The sequence below is a fragment of the Pecten maximus genome, chromosome 5 (assembly GCF_902652985.1).
Source record: "Pecten maximus chromosome 5, xPecMax1.1, whole genome shotgun sequence".
Taxonomy (NCBI): Eukaryota; Metazoa; Mollusca; class Bivalvia; order Pectinida; family Pectinidae; genus Pecten; species Pecten maximus.
In genome coordinates, this window is record NC_047019.1 from 43,066,103 (window position 1) to 43,085,781 (window position 19,679).

General features: G+C 38.1%; 1 protein-coding gene across 2 annotated transcripts in view; it reads right to left on the reverse strand.

Annotated features, from left to right (window-relative positions):
• LOC117328103 (rho GTPase-activating protein 20-like) overlaps positions 1-19,679 on the reverse strand; it is a 208,158-nt gene that overhangs the window by 66,612 nt on the left and 121,867 nt on the right. The window contains exon 1 of one of the 2 annotated variants that reach the window (XM_033885464.1): positions 16,578-18,943. The exons of the other annotated variant lie outside the window; for it this stretch is intronic. Coding sequence (XP_033741355.1) covers positions 16,578-16,922 — 345 coding nt within the window. The 5' untranslated portion in view covers positions 16,923-18,943. Of the gene's footprint in view, positions 1-16,577; positions 18,944-19,679 lie in introns of those variants that run through there. 2 annotated transcript variants of the gene reach the window in all.

Here is a 19,679-nt window from a genome sequence, read left to right on the forward strand (position 1 = left end):
GTTGATGACATTGGAAAATTTTGAATGGTTAACTGACTTTTACAAACATTGTGTAGTGATTGTGGACAGTCTGTCAGTCAATGAGGATTGTCAGTGACATCCATTACACTCTACAGAAAGTATGTCGCCATCGGAGTATTTATGATTATTAGCAAATGATGTTTGACAGTTGGAGGGAGAGATGATGGTCACAGTGCTGTTATCACAAGCGATATATATCACTTCTGACATATCCCTCTAAGGAAAATGTCTCCTTACTGGTAAAAACAAACGAATAAATGTCCCCTATTAGGCCTGTTAACCTTTTGTCAAATTTGTGATTATTGTCAAAACAACATATTGAGAAAAAAACAGCCCAATATGATTGAAGAAATGAGACAGTTATATTTTCTCCCGTCAGAGTGTACAACATTGATGTTTCTGAAGATGCAAAGAAAATTTTAAGATACATTTTTTATAGAAAATACTTCTTAAACTTTGATAAGAACTAGATTACCTGTGTTAAAAGTGAGATTCACCCTAATAGAGATCATCAATGGTTTTATATCTATTTTGACAAGCTAAGACAAATATATATGTATAAGACGTATGTACACAACCTTGAGGGAAATTAAGTTGTTGGTTCAACAGTGGATGTACAATATTGTGCGCCACTGGCTGTTTTCTTACTTCTATGAACCTTATAGATAAACTTCCTCCTATAGATAGGACAACCACTTATGACTCAAACCTAACCATCTATCATATATGACAAAGCATTGGGGTACAGGTTACATGGTAAAGCACTTTGCTAACCTCGCCGATAATTACAACACCCACTTTACAGTGGTTTCACCCTTAAAACACTGTCAAACGTTCATTTATTGTTTGTCACCAAAAAAAAAAAAAAAATCATGATTCCCCCTCTTAGCCCCATTAGGGATCAAAGTGAGGATCTTTGAATCAATATCTTATCAAAAAGGCAGCCATTATGATTTAGTATTTTTAACCGTCCTCTCAACTGCTATGGTCATTTACGGACAATATCACGAGTGCAAGATGTATGAATTTAGTGTATATTTGTGTTTGTCTCTATACTGAAGCCATCGTTGGTAGGCGATGTTCCTGATGCTCTGAGAATCTCACTTCAGCTCTAACCAATCAAATACCAACATACATACATTAAACATATTTTGGGGATCCCCGTCATGAGGGCCACCGATAAAACATGCAATATAGGTGATACTAATGGTCAATGAATTTAATGGACAAATACACATCTTATTTGTCATTATAAAATCAATTGAAAAATGTCTGATTTTTTTAAGTCTTTGAAATGAAGCATTTGAAATAATTCTTTCATTAACGAAAGGTACTCCATGGAGGCCATTAATTGGTACAAAACGAAACCTCAAATTGAGAAAGCAGTCTTCTGACTGGTGAAGGTTCTTTAAAGAAATATCTTTGGGGAAACAATGAAAATTGTGCCACAGTATTCTTGGCTGGTGACAGAACACGAAACCCAAAGCCTTTCTCATAGGGTTGAATGCTTACTTAAAAATAAACTGAGGCAGTGCCGTGGGTTACATTAGGAAGCAGAAAGCTGTTTAGAAAGAAGAGGACAAATAAGATCTTAAATTTATTTGCATCTTATGATATATAAACTTGCAAGGAAGGAAACCACAGTTCACTTTATCACTTTTTTTTACCATACACTACACTGATGTAGGGTCGACTGATGGACCCAGGGAAATCGATACCTGGGTAGGGGTCTTTACATATGTATTTTGTAAGAAAGTTGATTATAATCAATTTGTAACTCAGCTGTAATGACTTTTCACTAAGCAGTTCATGCTTGTAAATTCCTATACAGAATAACATCCAAATAAATACTCATTCAGTATATGTTTTATAAATTGAATTAAACGTATTGTTATGTTTTAATTATCTTACCAATAAGGAGATGGAAGTCCACAGCCTCATCACCATAGTAAGACTGGGCCGATCCTCAAATCAACATCTTGTAGAATCGGTAAAAACTTTTTACATATTCCCATCAAAATCATGTGATAATTCACTCCACTTCTTGTATATTGGTAATGTTTAAATTCTTCAAATAAGATATTTCCCAGTAAAATTATGGCTATATGTTTGGATTAACCACTAAGCAATCCTCAGTATTGTTGATAGAGTAGTTTGTTAACACTGATCTGAGGGGACCTGTGGTGGTTCCCATATAAACACAGAAGCCCTAGTAATAACTCCTTATGGGTCCTAGTCTGTCAGAATTCTCAAGCTATAGAAGAACCTTTTTGATCTGAGACACCTTAATGACCCAACAATTGGTGTAAACAACTTAAGGGGCCAACCTAACTGTAATTGGGGGCCCCAGGCAGGTAAGTAAGCAAAATTATAATGCCCTTTATATTTCCTTAAAAAAAATAAACAGTAAATTTCACTAAAGTTTTTCATATTTCATTCTGCCAATTATATAATTCATATTAAATACCACAAAATATATCAAAATTGTTTTTAAAACTAAAGATAATGCTTGTTATGTTGTAGACAGGTGTCGTGTGATTTCCCTGTGTGGAGCCCCTGATGAGCTTTAATTGTTGTTACCCAATATGACTCAGGTATGGTCATTGTTGTGTAACAACTAAGCCTCTAGCCAGGTACATGGTCAAGAAGAACTGACCACAGGTAAACTTCAAAACAACATTTTTATTGCTGCTTACATAATTTGAAGATAAAACCTTTCAGCAAGACAAATGATCAAAGCTACTCAAACAGTTGGTAGCTTGGAAAAAAGGGCAAGTTTGGCCAGCCTTATGGTAACCAATATTTTGTCCTGTTTTTAGGTAGACAAGCTATCATGGGTGGCCATTGTATTCCTGATAAATGGGAGTGTTTAAATAAAAAAACTTGTATCAGGTTAAATTATGCACAATTAGATAGTGCTTTGATGTTTTTCTGATGAAATATAGTTAAAATATCAAATATTAAATGAATGATATTTTCTCAATCAATATCAATTGATGTTAATATAGATTGATTTAATACACTCAATAGGAATGTGTCAGATTCGTTAAATACTGAAATTGCTGTTTGGACAAAAAAAATTAACAGAAAAAACTGAATTCAGTATTAATGTGAAAGAAATGGATGAGACTATTTTTGTTTGTGGTTCAAAGGACACAGAACAGAAATGGAGACAACTTGATAGTATTCCAGATTCCAGTGTATACAGGTGTCCTCATATCTCCATAACTGACCTCAGCTTATCTGTCCTCCTGTTGCATGGTCAGATTAATTTTACCTTTAATTGGCCACTTTAACAGATATTGGTCAATTTATTTTGTCCAACACCTTATGAAGAGGACAGCTATACACTCAATCAATCCATCCACTCCTACAAATTGCCTCATCATTCCTGCTAAGATATTGACCAGCTGCCCCAGAGGTAATCAATTATTGAGGGATTAGTGATTGACAGGTGTGATGTATTATCATTGACCTTCAGACTGTCATAGACATTACAGGAAGTCAGAAGACAATGCTCACCTGTATGTTACCTTCCTGCTATCAAAACAATGGCTCAGCTTACAACAAGGAAAAAACATGTTATTTTCCATAAGATTTTACTCTAAATTAGTTTACAACAAACCCATTTCTTGGCATTTTTTCAGCAAATGAAATTAATGCAGTAGAAATATTATATTCACTCCACTGAAGAATTTTTGAAATAGTATATGATTCTGACAGGTAGAACAGGTGCACATACTGCAAGGTATAAAATATCATACCTGTATAACATTCCCTTATAAAAAGTGGAGACATCAAATATGTCTACCGAGATAGAAAGTATGTAGAGAATGTTTACATGTAAGGTTGTCTGTGTAACAAAGTATGTAAATCAACACCTCAGTGGCCCCTATTACACAGGTAGGCCAAGTGTCATCAACACCTCAGTGGCCCCTATTATACAGGTAGGCCAAGTGTCATCAACACCTCAGTGGCCCCTATTACACAGGTAGGCCAAGTGTCATCAACACCTCAGTGGCTCCTATTACACAGGTAGGCCAAGTGTCATCAACACCTCAGTGGCCCCTATTATACAGGTAGGCCAAGTGTCATCAACACCTCAGTGGCCCCTATTACACAGGTAGGCCAGGTGTCATCAACACCTCAGTGGCCCCTATTATACAGGTAGGCCAGGTGTCATCAACACCTCAGTGGCCCCTATTACACAGGTAGGCCAAGTGTCATCAACACCCCAGTGGCCCCTATTACACAGGTAGGCCAGGTGTCATCAACACCTCAGTGGCTCCTATTATACAGGTAGGCCAGGTGTCATCAACACCTCAGTGGCCCTATTACACAGGTAGGCCAGGTTTCATCAACACCTCAGTGGCTCCTATTACACAGGTAGGCCAGGTGTCATCAACACCTCAGTGGCTCCTATTACACAGGTAGGCCAGGTGTCATCAACACCTCAGTGGCCCCTATTACACAGGTAGGCCAGGTGTCATCAACACCTCAGTGGCCCTTATTACACAGGTATAATCTGATGTGGTCTGATCAAGATAAACAACAAGTTTCTAACTCAAGTAACATATTGTTCTTGTAACCATTTCCTTAAACAATGATGGTTTACCGAGATATTTAATATTCTCACTTTGCATAAATAGTTGGGCGTTGATTACATATTAATGATATACCGTTAAATACAGACACTCAGAGATTGTGGTTTTGACATGAATTGAGGAGTGATTTCCTGGACACTTACATTTTAATTCATTGAGGATTTCTCTCTTCACCTGTAAAACGTAAAGCTATCTAAGTCACAAGTAACATTTTAACTGATAAGATGTGTCTAGCTAGATTCTAAAATTATCTACAGAGGTTTCTAATTCCTTTTTAATGTTTACTCATTAACCCATATTTATATAGTTTTAAGGGTTTGTACTTATTCATGCAAACATAAATCAAGAAAGCAGAAACATTAGTATCTAAAAGCAATGTACATCATTAATAATAACCAGGATAATTTTCGTTCATCCATAAAATAATGTCATCTATTATATAAATATACTGAAAACACATTAACCTGTTCAACCTCAGTCTTATAATAGGCCAGGACATTCCAGAAGCTGAGGATGTAGGGATGAAGCAAGGTGACCTCTATATATGTCTCTGCATATTTAACACACTTTATGGTTATTTCTGTGACAGACAATGTATGTAAGAATGTAGGTAAACAAATTGTCCTTCACGTTTCCTGTCTCATGTACACTGGACACCAACATATAGAATAGTAAATGATTCTCATAATACAATGTACATAAATTCAAAATGTTTACCCAGTAAAATTGGATGAAATTATATTATTAATTTCATGACAGAATTAAATGATTCAATAAATATAAATTGTCTCATTTTGAAAAAAGACCTTTTATACCTTAATGCTTCAATGCAGTTATCTGCCCCTGATATAATATACCATTAATTACCTCCCTTTAGGTGAAACAGAATAACCATAAAATGATGGCAGATTTTCAGATAGTAATGATTTATCGATAGTTTCCTGATGAATTGAAATTCACAACCTAATGTTATTTTTACCCATGATTGAAAGCCAACATTTTCATGCAGAAATGATTTATCTAAAGTCGTAAGATAGTAATTTTATTTTCAGCTGCTGGACACAGCTTGGCACCGGACACTGGACATCAGACACCGGAGATTTCTATCTAGTAATTTATAAATGACCCTATGGTCAATTTACTGTATTTATCCTAAAAAATATATAATTTTTCTCTTAATGTATAAATATCTCTTATCCTTGTCCCAACCAATTGGTAGATTATATACATCACATGATTTATAATGTTACACAATTCTCCCCAAAGAAAATTTATTCAAACTCGATTATCTGACAAAGAATTCTAGTCTATGAATCGTTAGAGGCAGGTTTTTTATTGAGACAACTTGTGTATGTAGATAATAATCCCTGTCCCACCCTTAGTGAGTTCTCCATTTCATCGGACAATACACCTCCCTACAGGTACAATGAATATAATCAATATTTCTATGAACAGGACACTGGTCTGTCAGTGTCCCAAACAGATCTCATTACAAGGTTTTGTGTTGGCCACAGAAAACTGGACATAACACCATGGAAACTCAGGTGTACGGGTAGATAGGAACTCAGGTGTACGGGTAGATAGGATTGATAACGCTGGTCATGGTCAAGTTATACAGAACTGGCACTATTGTGGGGTGTGGGTAGACAATAATCCGACCCTACACAGAGGTCACAGGGTCGCCAACTCAGCTGGGGTCACGGGGTCACCAACACATTACCCCATGTGTAATTACACTGGCACAAGTAATGACAATCAACCTTCATTGTCAATGTTTACAGACTCCTAACAAAGACTCTTCTGAATTCTATACTAATAACAACATAAACAACAGTCACCTCTCCAATTTAGATGTTTTACCTGCTTAGAGGTGACAGAAATCAGGTGATAAATGGCCAAGGTGTATATAGGAAGGGGAGTGAACTCTGACACCAGAGGGATCACAGCCCTTTTCAGTGTTAGGCACAGTTACCTGGGAATATTACGATTTATAAGTTATTATTGTAGTATTAAAGGTCATTAAGTCTGGGATGTCAGTGTTTGATTTGCCATTTAAATGTTTTTAGGATGACTTTGTTATATTTACACAGTGTTACAACTGGAGTTTTTTTTTAGGTCTGTATGTAGTGTTACATGTGTACTGGTGTTGACAATTCTTAAGAACACCATAGTATGTTTTAGTCAGTTTGAGCTGTTGCTTTTATCTGTCTTAAAACTAGAGAAAACACAATCAGTGAACCAAATTGTTTCTACTGGTGTTGAGATATAATCTGTTGTCAAATGGAGACAACGTCTATATGTCCTTGAAACAACGTCTACATGTCCTTGAAACAACGTCTATATGTCCTTGAAACAACGTCTACATGTCCTTGAAACAACGTCTATATGTCCTTGAAACAACGTCTATATGTCCTTGAAACAACGTCTATATGTCCTTGAGACAATGTCTATATGTCCTTGAGACAACATCTATATGTCCTTGAAACAACGTCTATATGTCCTTGAAACAAAGTCTATATGTCCTTGAAACAAAGTCTATATGTCCTTGAAACAACGTCTATATGTCCTTGAAAAAACGTCTATATGTCCTTGAAACAACGTCTATATGTCCTTGAGACAACGTCTATATGTCCTTGAAACAACGTCTACACGTCCTTGAAACAACATCTATATGTCCTTGAAACAACGTCTATATGTCCTTGAAACAATGTCTATATGTCCTTCAGACAACGTCTATATGTCCTTGAAACAACGTCTATATATCCTTGAAACAACGTCTATATGTCATTGAAACAACGTCTATATGTCATTGAGACAACATCTATATGTCCTTGAAACAACGTCTACATGTCCTTGAGACAATGTCTACATGTCCTTGAGACAGCGTCTATATGATAAAGATTTTCCAATAATAAAGCACAGTGTTGCTGCCTGGACAAGTGTCCTATTAAACAGTGCATTAAAGCTACTTCAAGTTAAGGCACCCGATGAACCTTGCTATATATACAATCATTATAATATATATATTTACACAGGTTCACATGGTTTACATAGCAACAGAATTTGGTCACACCCTTACTTTTATCAGGAGTATAAACTTCGGTGATCAAAACACCACACACAAAGGAACTATTGCCATATAATATGACTTGACTAGTGATGTGGATCCAGTGAATTTTGTTCTTAAATTCAAGATTTGTCCTTGAACCTTTAACAAGTACTGCTTTGCGTACAGAACATTCAAAAGGGTAAAGTTCTCACCTGATCCGACTGACCAACAAAAGCAGGTGTAAGTGTACACACCCCCTCCCCTTGTTTATTAGGGTCGCAAGTCAAATTCTATGCTTCACCTACCTAATTGGGGGTGACCACGTCAACGCCTTGCTACTGGGAACTGCCTTTTTATAGATAAACCTGACATTAACGAATACGGATATAATTATACGGATACCTGGCCATATTTTATATTGATATAAGTATACTGATCCCTGGCCTTATTTTATATTGATATAACTATACTGATACCTGGCCTTATTTTATATTGATATAACTACACTGATACCTGGCCTTATTTTATATTGATATAACTACACTGATACCTGGCCATATTTTATATTGATATAACTATACTGATACATGGCCTTATTTTATACTGATATAACTATACTGATACCTGGCCTTATTTTGTATTGATATAACTATACTGATACCTGGCCATATTTTATATTGATATAACTACACTGATACCTGGCCTTATTTTATACTGATATAACTACACTGATACCTGGCCATATTTTATATTGATATAACTATACTGATACCTGACCTTATTTTATATTGATATAACAATACTGATACCTGACCTTATTTTATATTGATATAACTATACTGATATCTGGCCTTTTTTTGTATTGATATAACAATACTGATACCTGACCTTATTTTATATTGATATAACTACACTGATACCTGGCCTTATTTTATATTGATATAACAATACTGATACCTGACCTTGGCCATATTTTATATTGATATAACTATACTGATACCTGGCCTTATTTTGTATTGATATAACTACACTGATACCTGGCCTTATTTTATATTGATATAACAATACTGATACCTGACCTTCTTTTATATTGATATAACTATACTGATACCTGGCCATATTTTATATTGATATAACTATACTGATACCTGGCCTTATTTTGTATTGATATAACTATACTGATACCTGGCCTTATTTTATACTGATATAACTATACTGATACCTGGCCTGTCCTGTTCATGTACATCATGTATATAATGTTTCAGATTATGGAAGGCCAATAGAAGTAAGAAGAAAAATACAGCTTTCAAATGTTGACTCTTTGTCACTTACATCCCACGGTCTTCATGTAGCAGTTAAATAAAATTGATTTAACAATTTGATTAATTTTATGTGGAACAAGCCTTTGGCAAGTGCTGAAGATTTACAATCTTGGAGGTCTATGTAATTTATACATATATATATCAACTGTTACCAGGTGACCACTTAAAACCCAGACTTATTAACTTTCCACCAAACTTCCTTGACTGGTGATGACCCACGACATTGGTTACAATGGACACTAATAGGAGCACATTGTTTAGAAACTAATTTGGATGAATAAAACAGGAACATGATCATATAAACAAGGCCCTAGTAATTTTTTAGGCAATATAGCTGAGGTATAGATTCTTAGCCACTGAAGTATTTCGGAGACTGTGCCCTTACAAATAGTGTTTTAATACTGCTTATACAATCCCTTCAAGGTAACTTCAGGGCAATTACTCTTCATAGGTTGTATATGGCATTTAAATTGAAATGACGTCAAACATCAAACAATGCGTCTCACCTGTGGTTTTATACGAGTGATTAAACTGGAGCTTCAGAGTAACACTTTGTCATTGATCTGGTACTTCACGGGGATCGGGGTTCTTCTTCCTATGTACATCCACAAAAAACTAAATACGAACAAAACAGCCAGTAGGTCTGAATACATAGCCTTAGGTCTGAATATATAGACTGTAGGTCTGAATATATAGACTGTAGGTCTGAATACACAGCCAGTAGGTCTGAATATATAGACTGTAGGTCTGAATACATAGACTGTAGGTCTGAATACATAAATACATAGACTGTAGGTCTGAATACATAAATATATAGACTGTAGGTCTGAATACACAGCCAGTAGGTCTGAATACATAGACTGTAGGTCTGAATACATAGACTGTAGGTCTGAATACATAGACTGTAGGTCTGAATACATAGACTGTAGGTCTGAATACACAGCCAGTAGGTCTGAATACACAGCCAGTAGGTCTGAATACACAGAGTGGTAGGTCTGAATACAAAGACTGTAGGTCTGAATATATAGACTGTAGGTCTGAATACATAGACTGTAGGTCTGAATATATAGACTGTAGGTCTGAATACATAGACTGTAGGTCTGAATACACAGACTGTAGGTCTGATTATATAGACTGTAGGTCTGAATACATAGACTGTAGGTCAGAATACATAGACTGTAGGTCTGAATACATAGACTGTAGGTCTGAATACACAGACTGTAGGTCTGAATACACAGACTGTAAGTCTGAATACATAGACTATAGGTCTGAATATATAGACAGTAGGTCTGAATACATAGACTGTAAGTCTGAATACATAGACTGTAGGTCTGAATACATAGACTGTAGGTCTGATTATATAGACTGTAGGTCTGAATAGACTGTAGGTCTGAATACATAGACTGTAAGTCTGAATACATAGACTGTAGGTCTGAATACATAGACTGTAGGTCTGATTACATAGACTGTAGGTCTGAATAGACTGTAGGTCTGAATACATAGACTGTAAGTCTGAATACATAGACTGTAGGTCTGATTATATAGACTGTAGGTCTGAATAGACTGTAGGTCTGAATACATAGACTGTAAGTCTGAATACATAGACTGTAGGTCTGAATATATAGACTGTAAGTCTGAATACATAGACTGTAGGTCTGAATATATAGACTGTAGGTCTGAATACATAGACTGTAGGTCTGAATACATATACTGTAGGTCTGATTATATAGACTGTAGGTCTGAATATATAGACTGTAGGTCTGAATACATAGACTGTAGGTCTGAATACACAGACTGTAGGTCTGAATATATAGACTGTTAGTCTGAATACATAGACTGTAGGTCTGAATATATAGACTGTAGGTCTGAATATATAGACTGTAGGTCTGAATACATAGACTGTAGGTCTGAATACATATACTGTAGGTCTGAATATATAGACTGTAGGTCTGAATACATAGACTGTAGGTCTGAATACACAGACTGTAGGTCTGTTATATAGACTGTAGGTCTGAATACATAGACTGTAGGTCAGAATACATAGACTGTAGGTCCCCCCCCCCCCCCCCCCCCCCTCTTCCTTAGCCAGATATTCCAATAAAAGAATTAAAATGCTGCACTGGTAAATGACTTTCTGATCTGATCACTACAGGCTATACTTATGAGGACAGTGATTGATGGCTGACTTTTGAGAACCTATTTATGGTTAGTGACTTACCCAATATTTTTACTTGTTCTGAACTACTGACCGAGATATTTGGATTCTAATAGCAAAGCAAAGTACTAAATAATTGCCTTTAATTCAGGCTGAAATCGCCGAGCGAATTATCATGAATGAAAGATATTAGATTTGAAATATTTTCAGAACCGATACATATACTACTTTATTATGGCCACAGGGGTGTTTGTCCTTGAGATGAACGGGATTCCATGTTTGAACAGGTAGACATATATCATTACTTAGTTAAAAGACTAAAGAAAATACATTTACTCTCCCTTATAGGCCTGTTAATATCTTAAAACCCCATCAGTAAACAGTTTTGTCAATGTGTATATCAGCCACCCACCGATATAGCACACAATTACAAGTTAAGTCCAACAAGGCCATCAGACCTGTCCATGTAAAAAACACAGCAATAATGCTTAAGATTGCATGTTCGGAGGATATCAATATCTGTAGATTTACATATCCTGTTATTTGAGTAAAACATATCGTAAAATGGATATTACGTAAATCTGGGTAAGACAACTTCCAATAGTTTGCCCCCAACATGTGACAGACATGGGTGGAATCAGAAGGTCAGATGGTAACACAGTGGTAGGTACTAATGTTACATTTCACCAAGAGGACAAGGATCACATTTTCTGATTGGAGGAGAAAAGTATGGGGTCGCGTACGCATAAACTTTGTCTAAAAGTTAGGGAATAGGCAAGACAAGAATGAAATAGCATTTGTTGGTACTTCTAATGAACTGTTATAGGCCTGGCCGATCATCAGGTATGAGCTTATCATAGAAAAAATATTGGCGGTTGGAGGGGGTTGGAGGGTATACGTATGCTTCATTTCAGTAGTATTATGCTATCTAGCTTCCACTTAACACGACTGAAATCTGTGGAGACATTAATATATCTACAACTTTGAAGGCTTTAAATGTTTTCAGAAAATGTTATGAAAATGATCCTGCAGGGCCTTCGTCTCATAAGCTGTCAAACATGGAGTGCACAGATGTCCAATTCAGATGTCATCAGCTTAAAAACATATATAAGACATGTATGTTTCTTTCTAATGGAGCACCTGCAGACTCTAATAAAACTCACAGAAACGAAAGTTTACAATATCAGTTTCAAATACCATCAGCAGAGAAAAACCAGAACAGGTCATCCCGATTCTGACAACACCTGTATCCAGGGTGATAACAAATAGGCTGTTCTAGGTTATAAACACGACACCTGTATACAGGGTGATAACAAATAGGCTGTTCTAGGTTATAAACACAACACTTAGTTTATATTGTTGTTACACTAAAGAACAAAGCTTGAGAAGAGTATTTTAACACTTTCTTCATACGAAATGGTAGGAGGAAAAGTTATCCTGTAATATAAGACCAAGAGGCCAAACCTTTGTAGGGTTGGGCTTATTGTAGAGCAATACAATAAAATCTACCATTTTTACTTGACTCGTTTGACCTGGGTGGAATTATTATCATATATGGACATTACAAGACAGAAACAGATAGAGTGAGAGCAGTATTACTAGAGAAGCTTCTAACTATCCTACATCTCTGTGGGTCAACGTCTCTGTGGGTCAACGTGGGTCAACGTCTCTGTGGGTCAATGTCTCTGTGGGTCAATGTCTCTGTGGGTAAGTCAACATTTCTATCTATGTCTCTGTGGGTAAGTCAACATTTCGATCTACGTCTCTGTGGGTCAGTCAACATTTCTATCCTATGTCTCTGTGGGTCAGTCAACATTTCTATCTACGTCTCTGTGGGTAAGTCAACATTTCTAAGTCGCTAGCCAACGTCTCTGTGGGTAAGTCAACATTTCTATCTACGTCTCTGTGGGTAAGTCAACATTTCTATCTACGTCTCTGTGGGTAAGTCAACATTTCTATCCTATGTCTCTGTGGGTCAGTCAACATTTCTATCCTATGTCTCTGTGGGTAAGTCAACATTTCTATCTACGTCTCTGTGGGTCAGTCAACATTTCTATCCTATGTCTCTGTGGGTAAGTCAACATTTCTATCTACGTCTCTGTGGGTAAGTCAACATTTCTATCTACGTCTCTGTGGGTCAGTCAACATTTCTATCTACGTCTCTGTGGGTCAGTCAACATTTCTATCCTATGTCTCTGTGGGTCAGTCAACATTTCTATCCTATGTCTCTGTGGGTCAGTCAACATTTCTATCTACGTCTCTGTGGGTCAGTCAACATTTCTATCCTATGTCTCTGTGGGTAAGTCAACTCTATAAGTTCACACTGTAACCACAAACCAAATTTAATATACAGTATTCCCAAACTTGTTGTGAGGATGCTTTGAAAAGCTATTGCCGAACAAATGATTTAAGTAACCTAAGTATGAATGGATAAACTTTACCAGAGAAATGAAAACTGAGGCCTGTGTTGTCATTTCATATTCAGACATCACACTGATTTTGACCCACACTCGGGTATACAGAGAGAACATTTTCTTTAGAATAGAATATACCTATGTAATTTGAATTTTACATTCAGTACAAGCAGATGATACGAGAGATTCCTTCACTTCATTATCAGACATAAAACCGGGTTTTATCAATATTTGTTAACTTAAAGATGGAATTTCTTAATTTCATTATCAGGTATATAAGAAGGTTTCATTAATAACTTAAAGAGAAATTCCTTAATTTCATTATCAGGTATATACAACAAGGTTTCATCAATAATCCTTACGTTAGAGAGATTCATTAACTTTAAATTTTCAATAGGAATGCATTAGAAAATTTGAGGAAAGTTCCGTTACTATAAGGTACAATTTCTGCCTTAAATCTGATAATGCTTTTCCATTGTACACTTTGATGCAAGAACGTTGATGAAACTGATACACCGATATAAAACTGAAGCCCTTAGACCATGCTCCAGATGGTTAAAAACTGATCTAATTCAACAGGATGAGATGGTGTTATTGTGAAGGACAGATTTTACCTTTGAAATGTGATTACATAGCAGTTTTGATGACAAATATTGGTGACCGTGGTGGTGTTTATTAAAATATAGAAACATTCATGAGAATGCTAATAAGGAATTCTGAAGCACTCATTAGGGAGAGAGATGTTAATTTTGTAAACAGCATGCCTCATTCTTATCTTCATAAATTACTGACAGTGTCGTGTAGATATGCGACAAATACAACACAAATGATATATGTAAGTATTTAACCAATTACAACCACATCAACATAAGTCATCGCCATAGACACCTCCATAACGTCACAAACTAACCTACCAATATAACACCTCCATAACGTCACAAACTAACCTACCAATATAACACCTCCATAAGACGTCACAAACTAACCTACCAATACACACAGCACCAAAAGGCAGTTATCAGTAACATAGAAAAGGTAAAGTTTAGCATCACATTATTGTGTTTTAAAATATAGGTGAAAAAACTCAAATTTCATTACTTAAGCCCACTGGACCAACACATACTTTAAACCGAAAAAGTTGGCGTGGTCTTATTGAAAAACACTTGTCAGACATTAGTTCACCATCTCTGTCTTTCATTACAATGATATTTACATCCAATTGAGAAACCTTGAAAGCGAAAATCGTTTAAGGTTGATACTTATACATAATTGACAGGACCACTTTAGTAGGAGTCTCTCTCTCAATGATAATGTAATAATTACTTGAAGGAGTGCAGCCTGATATAACAAATACATCACAGTGTACTGTACACTTGTTAAACACAATAGCTGGAAAATCAGGGCTGTGGGGGAGGAGGGGGCGGATACCTCAAACATGGAGGTAGTTGTGGGGGAGGAGGGGGCGGATACCTCAAACATGGAGGTAGTTGTGGGGGAGGAGGGGGCGGATACCTCAAACAAGGTGGTAGTTGTGGGGGAGGAGGGGGCGGATACCTCAAACATGGAGGTAGTTGTGGGGCGGAGGGGGGCGGATACCTCAAACATGGAGGTAGTTGTGGGGGAGGAGGGGGCGGATACCTCAAACAAGGAGGTAGTTGTGGGGGAGGAGGGGGCGGATACCTCAAACAAGGAGGTAGTTGTGGGGGAGGAGGGGGCGGATACCTCAAACATGGAGGTAGTTGTGGGGGAGGAGGGGGCGGATACCTCAAACAAGGAGGTAGTTGTGGGGGAGGAGGGGGCGGATACCTCAAACATGGAGGTAGTTGTGGGGGAGGAGGGGGTGGATATCTCAAACAAGGTGGTAGTTGTGGGGGAGGAGGGGGCGGATACCTCAAACAAGGAGGTAGTTGTGGGGGAGGAGGGGGCGGATACCTCAAACAAGGAGGTAGTTGTGGGGGAGGAGGGGGCGGATACCTCAAACATGGAGATAGTTGTGGGGGCGGAGGGGGCGGATACCTCAAACATGGAGGTAGTTGTGGGGGAGGAGGGGGTGGATATCTCAAACAAGGTGGTAGTTGTGGGGGAGGAGGGGACGGATACCTCAAACATGGAGGTAGTTGTGGGGGCGGAGGGGGCGGATACCTCAAACATGGAGGTAGTTGTGGGGGAGGAGGGGGCGGATACCTCAAACATGGAGGTAGTTGTGGGGGCGGAGGGGGCGGATACCTCAAACAAGGAGGTAGTTGTGGGGGAGGAGGGGACGGATACCTCAAACAAGGTGGTAGTTGTGGGGGAGGAGGGGGCGGATACCTCAAACATGGAGGTAGTTGTGGGGGAGGAGGGGACGGATACCTCAAACAAGGTGGTAGTTGTGGGGGCGGAGGGGGCGGATACCTCAAACATGGAGGTAGTTGTGGGGGAGGAGGGGGCGGATACCTCAAACATGGAGGTAGTTGTGGGGGCGGAGGGGGCGGATACCTCAAACATGGAGGTAGTTGTGGGGGCGGAGGGGGCAGATACCTCAAACATGGAGGTAGTTGTGGGGGCGGAGGGGGCGGATACCTCAAACATGGAGGTAGTTGTGGGGGCGGAGGGGGCGGATACCTCAAACATGGAGATAGTTGTGGGGGCGAATACCTCAAACATGGAGGTAGTTGTGGGGGAGGATGATTGTTCAGACCTGTGAGGAAAGAATCTTCAATAAATCTTCCGAGCAACATAATTAACTAGAAATAAGCTAGCTTGCTACATAAATTCCCAGACTTAGTATTGAAATCCACAATCAGACAGGTTACCAGGTTTGTGACAGGTGCACTTTCATAGTGTAACTTTGGACTAGGTGCAACAGAATGATACAATTATATATATGTCTGATCACAACTGACTGCAGCCATCATGGAAGAAGATCAAATTTGGTGTTTCATGTACAATTCCCAATAAGGATAGGGTTAGGGCTAGGGTTAAGTAAGTTAGCTTTCTAGAAGTGTATCCAGGCTGATTAAAAACACCTACCTCGAATTCCACATCCAGTACCAAATCTTCCAAAATGATCACAAAGCCAATTTCATATGGTGGTACCTCTGGAGGATCAACAGTCGCTATTCTACGTGCACGAAGTTGTTTACCCGTATTTCCATCCACCATAATTGTAGTCTTGTGACGCTTTTTGGTGGTCGGTGAATTTAATCCAAATCTCATTGCTGCTTTAAGTTTGAGTCTAGTAGTGGTAGAGAATTTTGGACCACGATCCGGAGTAGTCCTTCCACTGACATTCAGAGGAACATCAGTAGACTTGGATCTCATCCTGTTCATACGCTCAATATTCAGCTTGGCCATGTCTACTGACTGGCTTAGCATTCTCTTTTTATCATTGTCCTCAGTCAACTTTGAGTCGGGTGGGGGTAGGATTTTCCTTAGAACCCTGTTGCATGCCCGGAGGGAGGGGTGCTCGGCCCTTCTTACGATTGTGGGGCATTCGAACCTGATTGGAACGTGGAGAGAATTCTGGTGCTGACACAGGGGAGAGATCTGACAAGCTGTAACTGTCCGGAAGCCACTGTTTCCCTGTGATTGACCAGTTGTCCAGGAATTCGCAGGATGATGTCATAGAATCCTCATCACTTCCCCGACCGAACATGTCTCCTCCAAGTCTATGACGTATAGGGAGACTTCGAAGCGATAGATTAGGACTATCGTTTATATTAGGGGGTTTCAAATCCCCTAATGACAAAGTATTGCGATACTGTTGTGACATTTTCCTTTATAAGGACATCCTTGTTGACTTGGGATTGAAGATGTTATAGAATATCCAAAGTGACACTAGTGTACCACTATTACCAGGAACTGCCATCACAGGAGTGACCAATCAACACACTCGTTACAAATCCTCTAACTGTACACGGTAGTATGATATAGCACAGAAAGTTGATATACAATACCTGTATCTGTACAGGTAGAATGGCTGATCCTCACCGTTAATATGGGGTAAAAATATGACACACAACAAATTGTAACTCAACATAGAGTTTAAATCTGACCAAGGCCGAAGCTTTTGTCTCAAAACTGTCTTTTGTGGTTAATATATTGAGCCCAAGCTGTCTTTACCAGGTAGAAAACAGGTACAAAGGGATACCAATTAGTACAGGTGTAGATTAGGTATGTGGTCAGTCACACCTGGTCAGCAGTACCTGTCACCTTGCTCCACATAATCACCTATACCTGGTATACAGGTAAAACATGGTTCACTAAATACCTATCAATTGATGTAATACTTCATCCTTGTGAAATGTTTTTTCCAGCCTGATAGTGACACTGTATGTCATATGATATGATAAGATAACATGTAAGAGTTTGTATTTCCCTGGAAATTTTATATATACATATACCTATATAGTATATTGAAGGATCTATTATCTAAGTGTGTATATCACAGTGTCTAAATCAAAAGTGATACACAGCAAAGAATTTATCAGCTGCCGTTCCTACAAAAGATAATAGTGTTGTGAATGAAACATTTGAGATAGTCCAATTCTTTATATAGATGCTGACTAAACTAAGGAGAATTGTTTAAGTAAACCCTATGACAAAATATCTCTCCACAGTCTGACAGGTGTGAAATAAATCAGGTCGCTTCTGGAGCAGGAAATCAGTACAGCTATATAGTTAATATATCACAGGTGTTGAGTAATGAAATTAAATCCAGGCGTTCCTACCTAACACAGGTAGGTTTTCCAGTTGTTCATTGATACATGTTACCATGAGGTCACAAGGTATCACCAACTCTGCCAAAGACAGGTAACTTTGGTAAAAAGGTATGAAATCAGGATGTAAGCATGTGAATCTCTGGTCCTTACTCCACATAGTAATGATAGCATTCCATAGGCTTGGTCACACTCCCTACATCACTGATACCTGCCGTATAACCACACATTCACTACAATTTTCCACCACAACAGTAACTACACACACCGTAGCTCAAGTTTGTAGAATTCCTCACAGTTCCCCATCAATTTCCGAATCCTGGAACACTCCTGAGTAGTTATCCTATCAACATTTCTTCAACACTGTATCGGAGTGTTTCGTCAGTCTCCAATATACTTTATAACATTGACAGTTTATGTCCACTAACAATTACTGATGACAATTTGTTCGTCACACATGTCCCTAAGGTTCCAATATACATCCGACAACTATAGGAATACCCGAGCACTAACCGGCCAGTATTACCCAGTGATGACTGTCCTCCTCAGCCAAACACGATTCATTTCTCTCCAGAATATGTCACCATACACTTTATACATAGCAGTCATTCTGTTGTAAAAGTCACATTGTAGTTTATAAAAAGCTACTAGAGCAGGATTAAGTTTCTCTTCAAATGAAACTTAATTCTTTTTTGGCAAAGATTTCTATCCAAATATCGCTGCAGCGAATGAAGTATTTTAATCCAGCAAACGCACACTCCTACCTCTGGTCAAGTTTACTTTAAAATATCAAAGAATAGTGTATAGAAAGATTCAAGGTAAGTCGTACATGATCCGAGGAAAGACTTGACCTGAAGGTATTGCCGCTGACCGCTCAGGTATCCCATTTAGTGATTCGATTACACCACTAGTGTCCTGTTTGGCTGGAATACTTAGGGTGAAGATTGAGACAAAGTGTAACAATGGAACGGTTACACCTGTACTACACCTGTAATCAACAGCTTTCCTTGTTCTGTATGTTGTGTAAGCTTTAAAGGCCTACCTACCATTCACTGGTAGCTCCCGGGGAAGGTACACCTTGATAGGTACAAGATCTACCTGTCTCTCACCTGATTATCTAAATAAACACTTGGCTAAGCATTCCTGGCCTTGTTAACCTTACTAATCCATGGAAACACATTCCATCTCAGGCAAAATGTTCGCTAACACCCTGAAGTTAGTATGGAACATCCAAAATAGATATTTGTTTCAATCTTCAATTCACCACCACATGAAGTCTATATACAGCCCAGTTTAAATGTCTACATTACCTATATAGCTAATCCACATCTAATTGTAATTCTAGACATTTCCTTGTGATGAGAATCTTGTCATGGTTGGGTGTCTAGTCCTCTCAGTAATTACCTGTACAGTA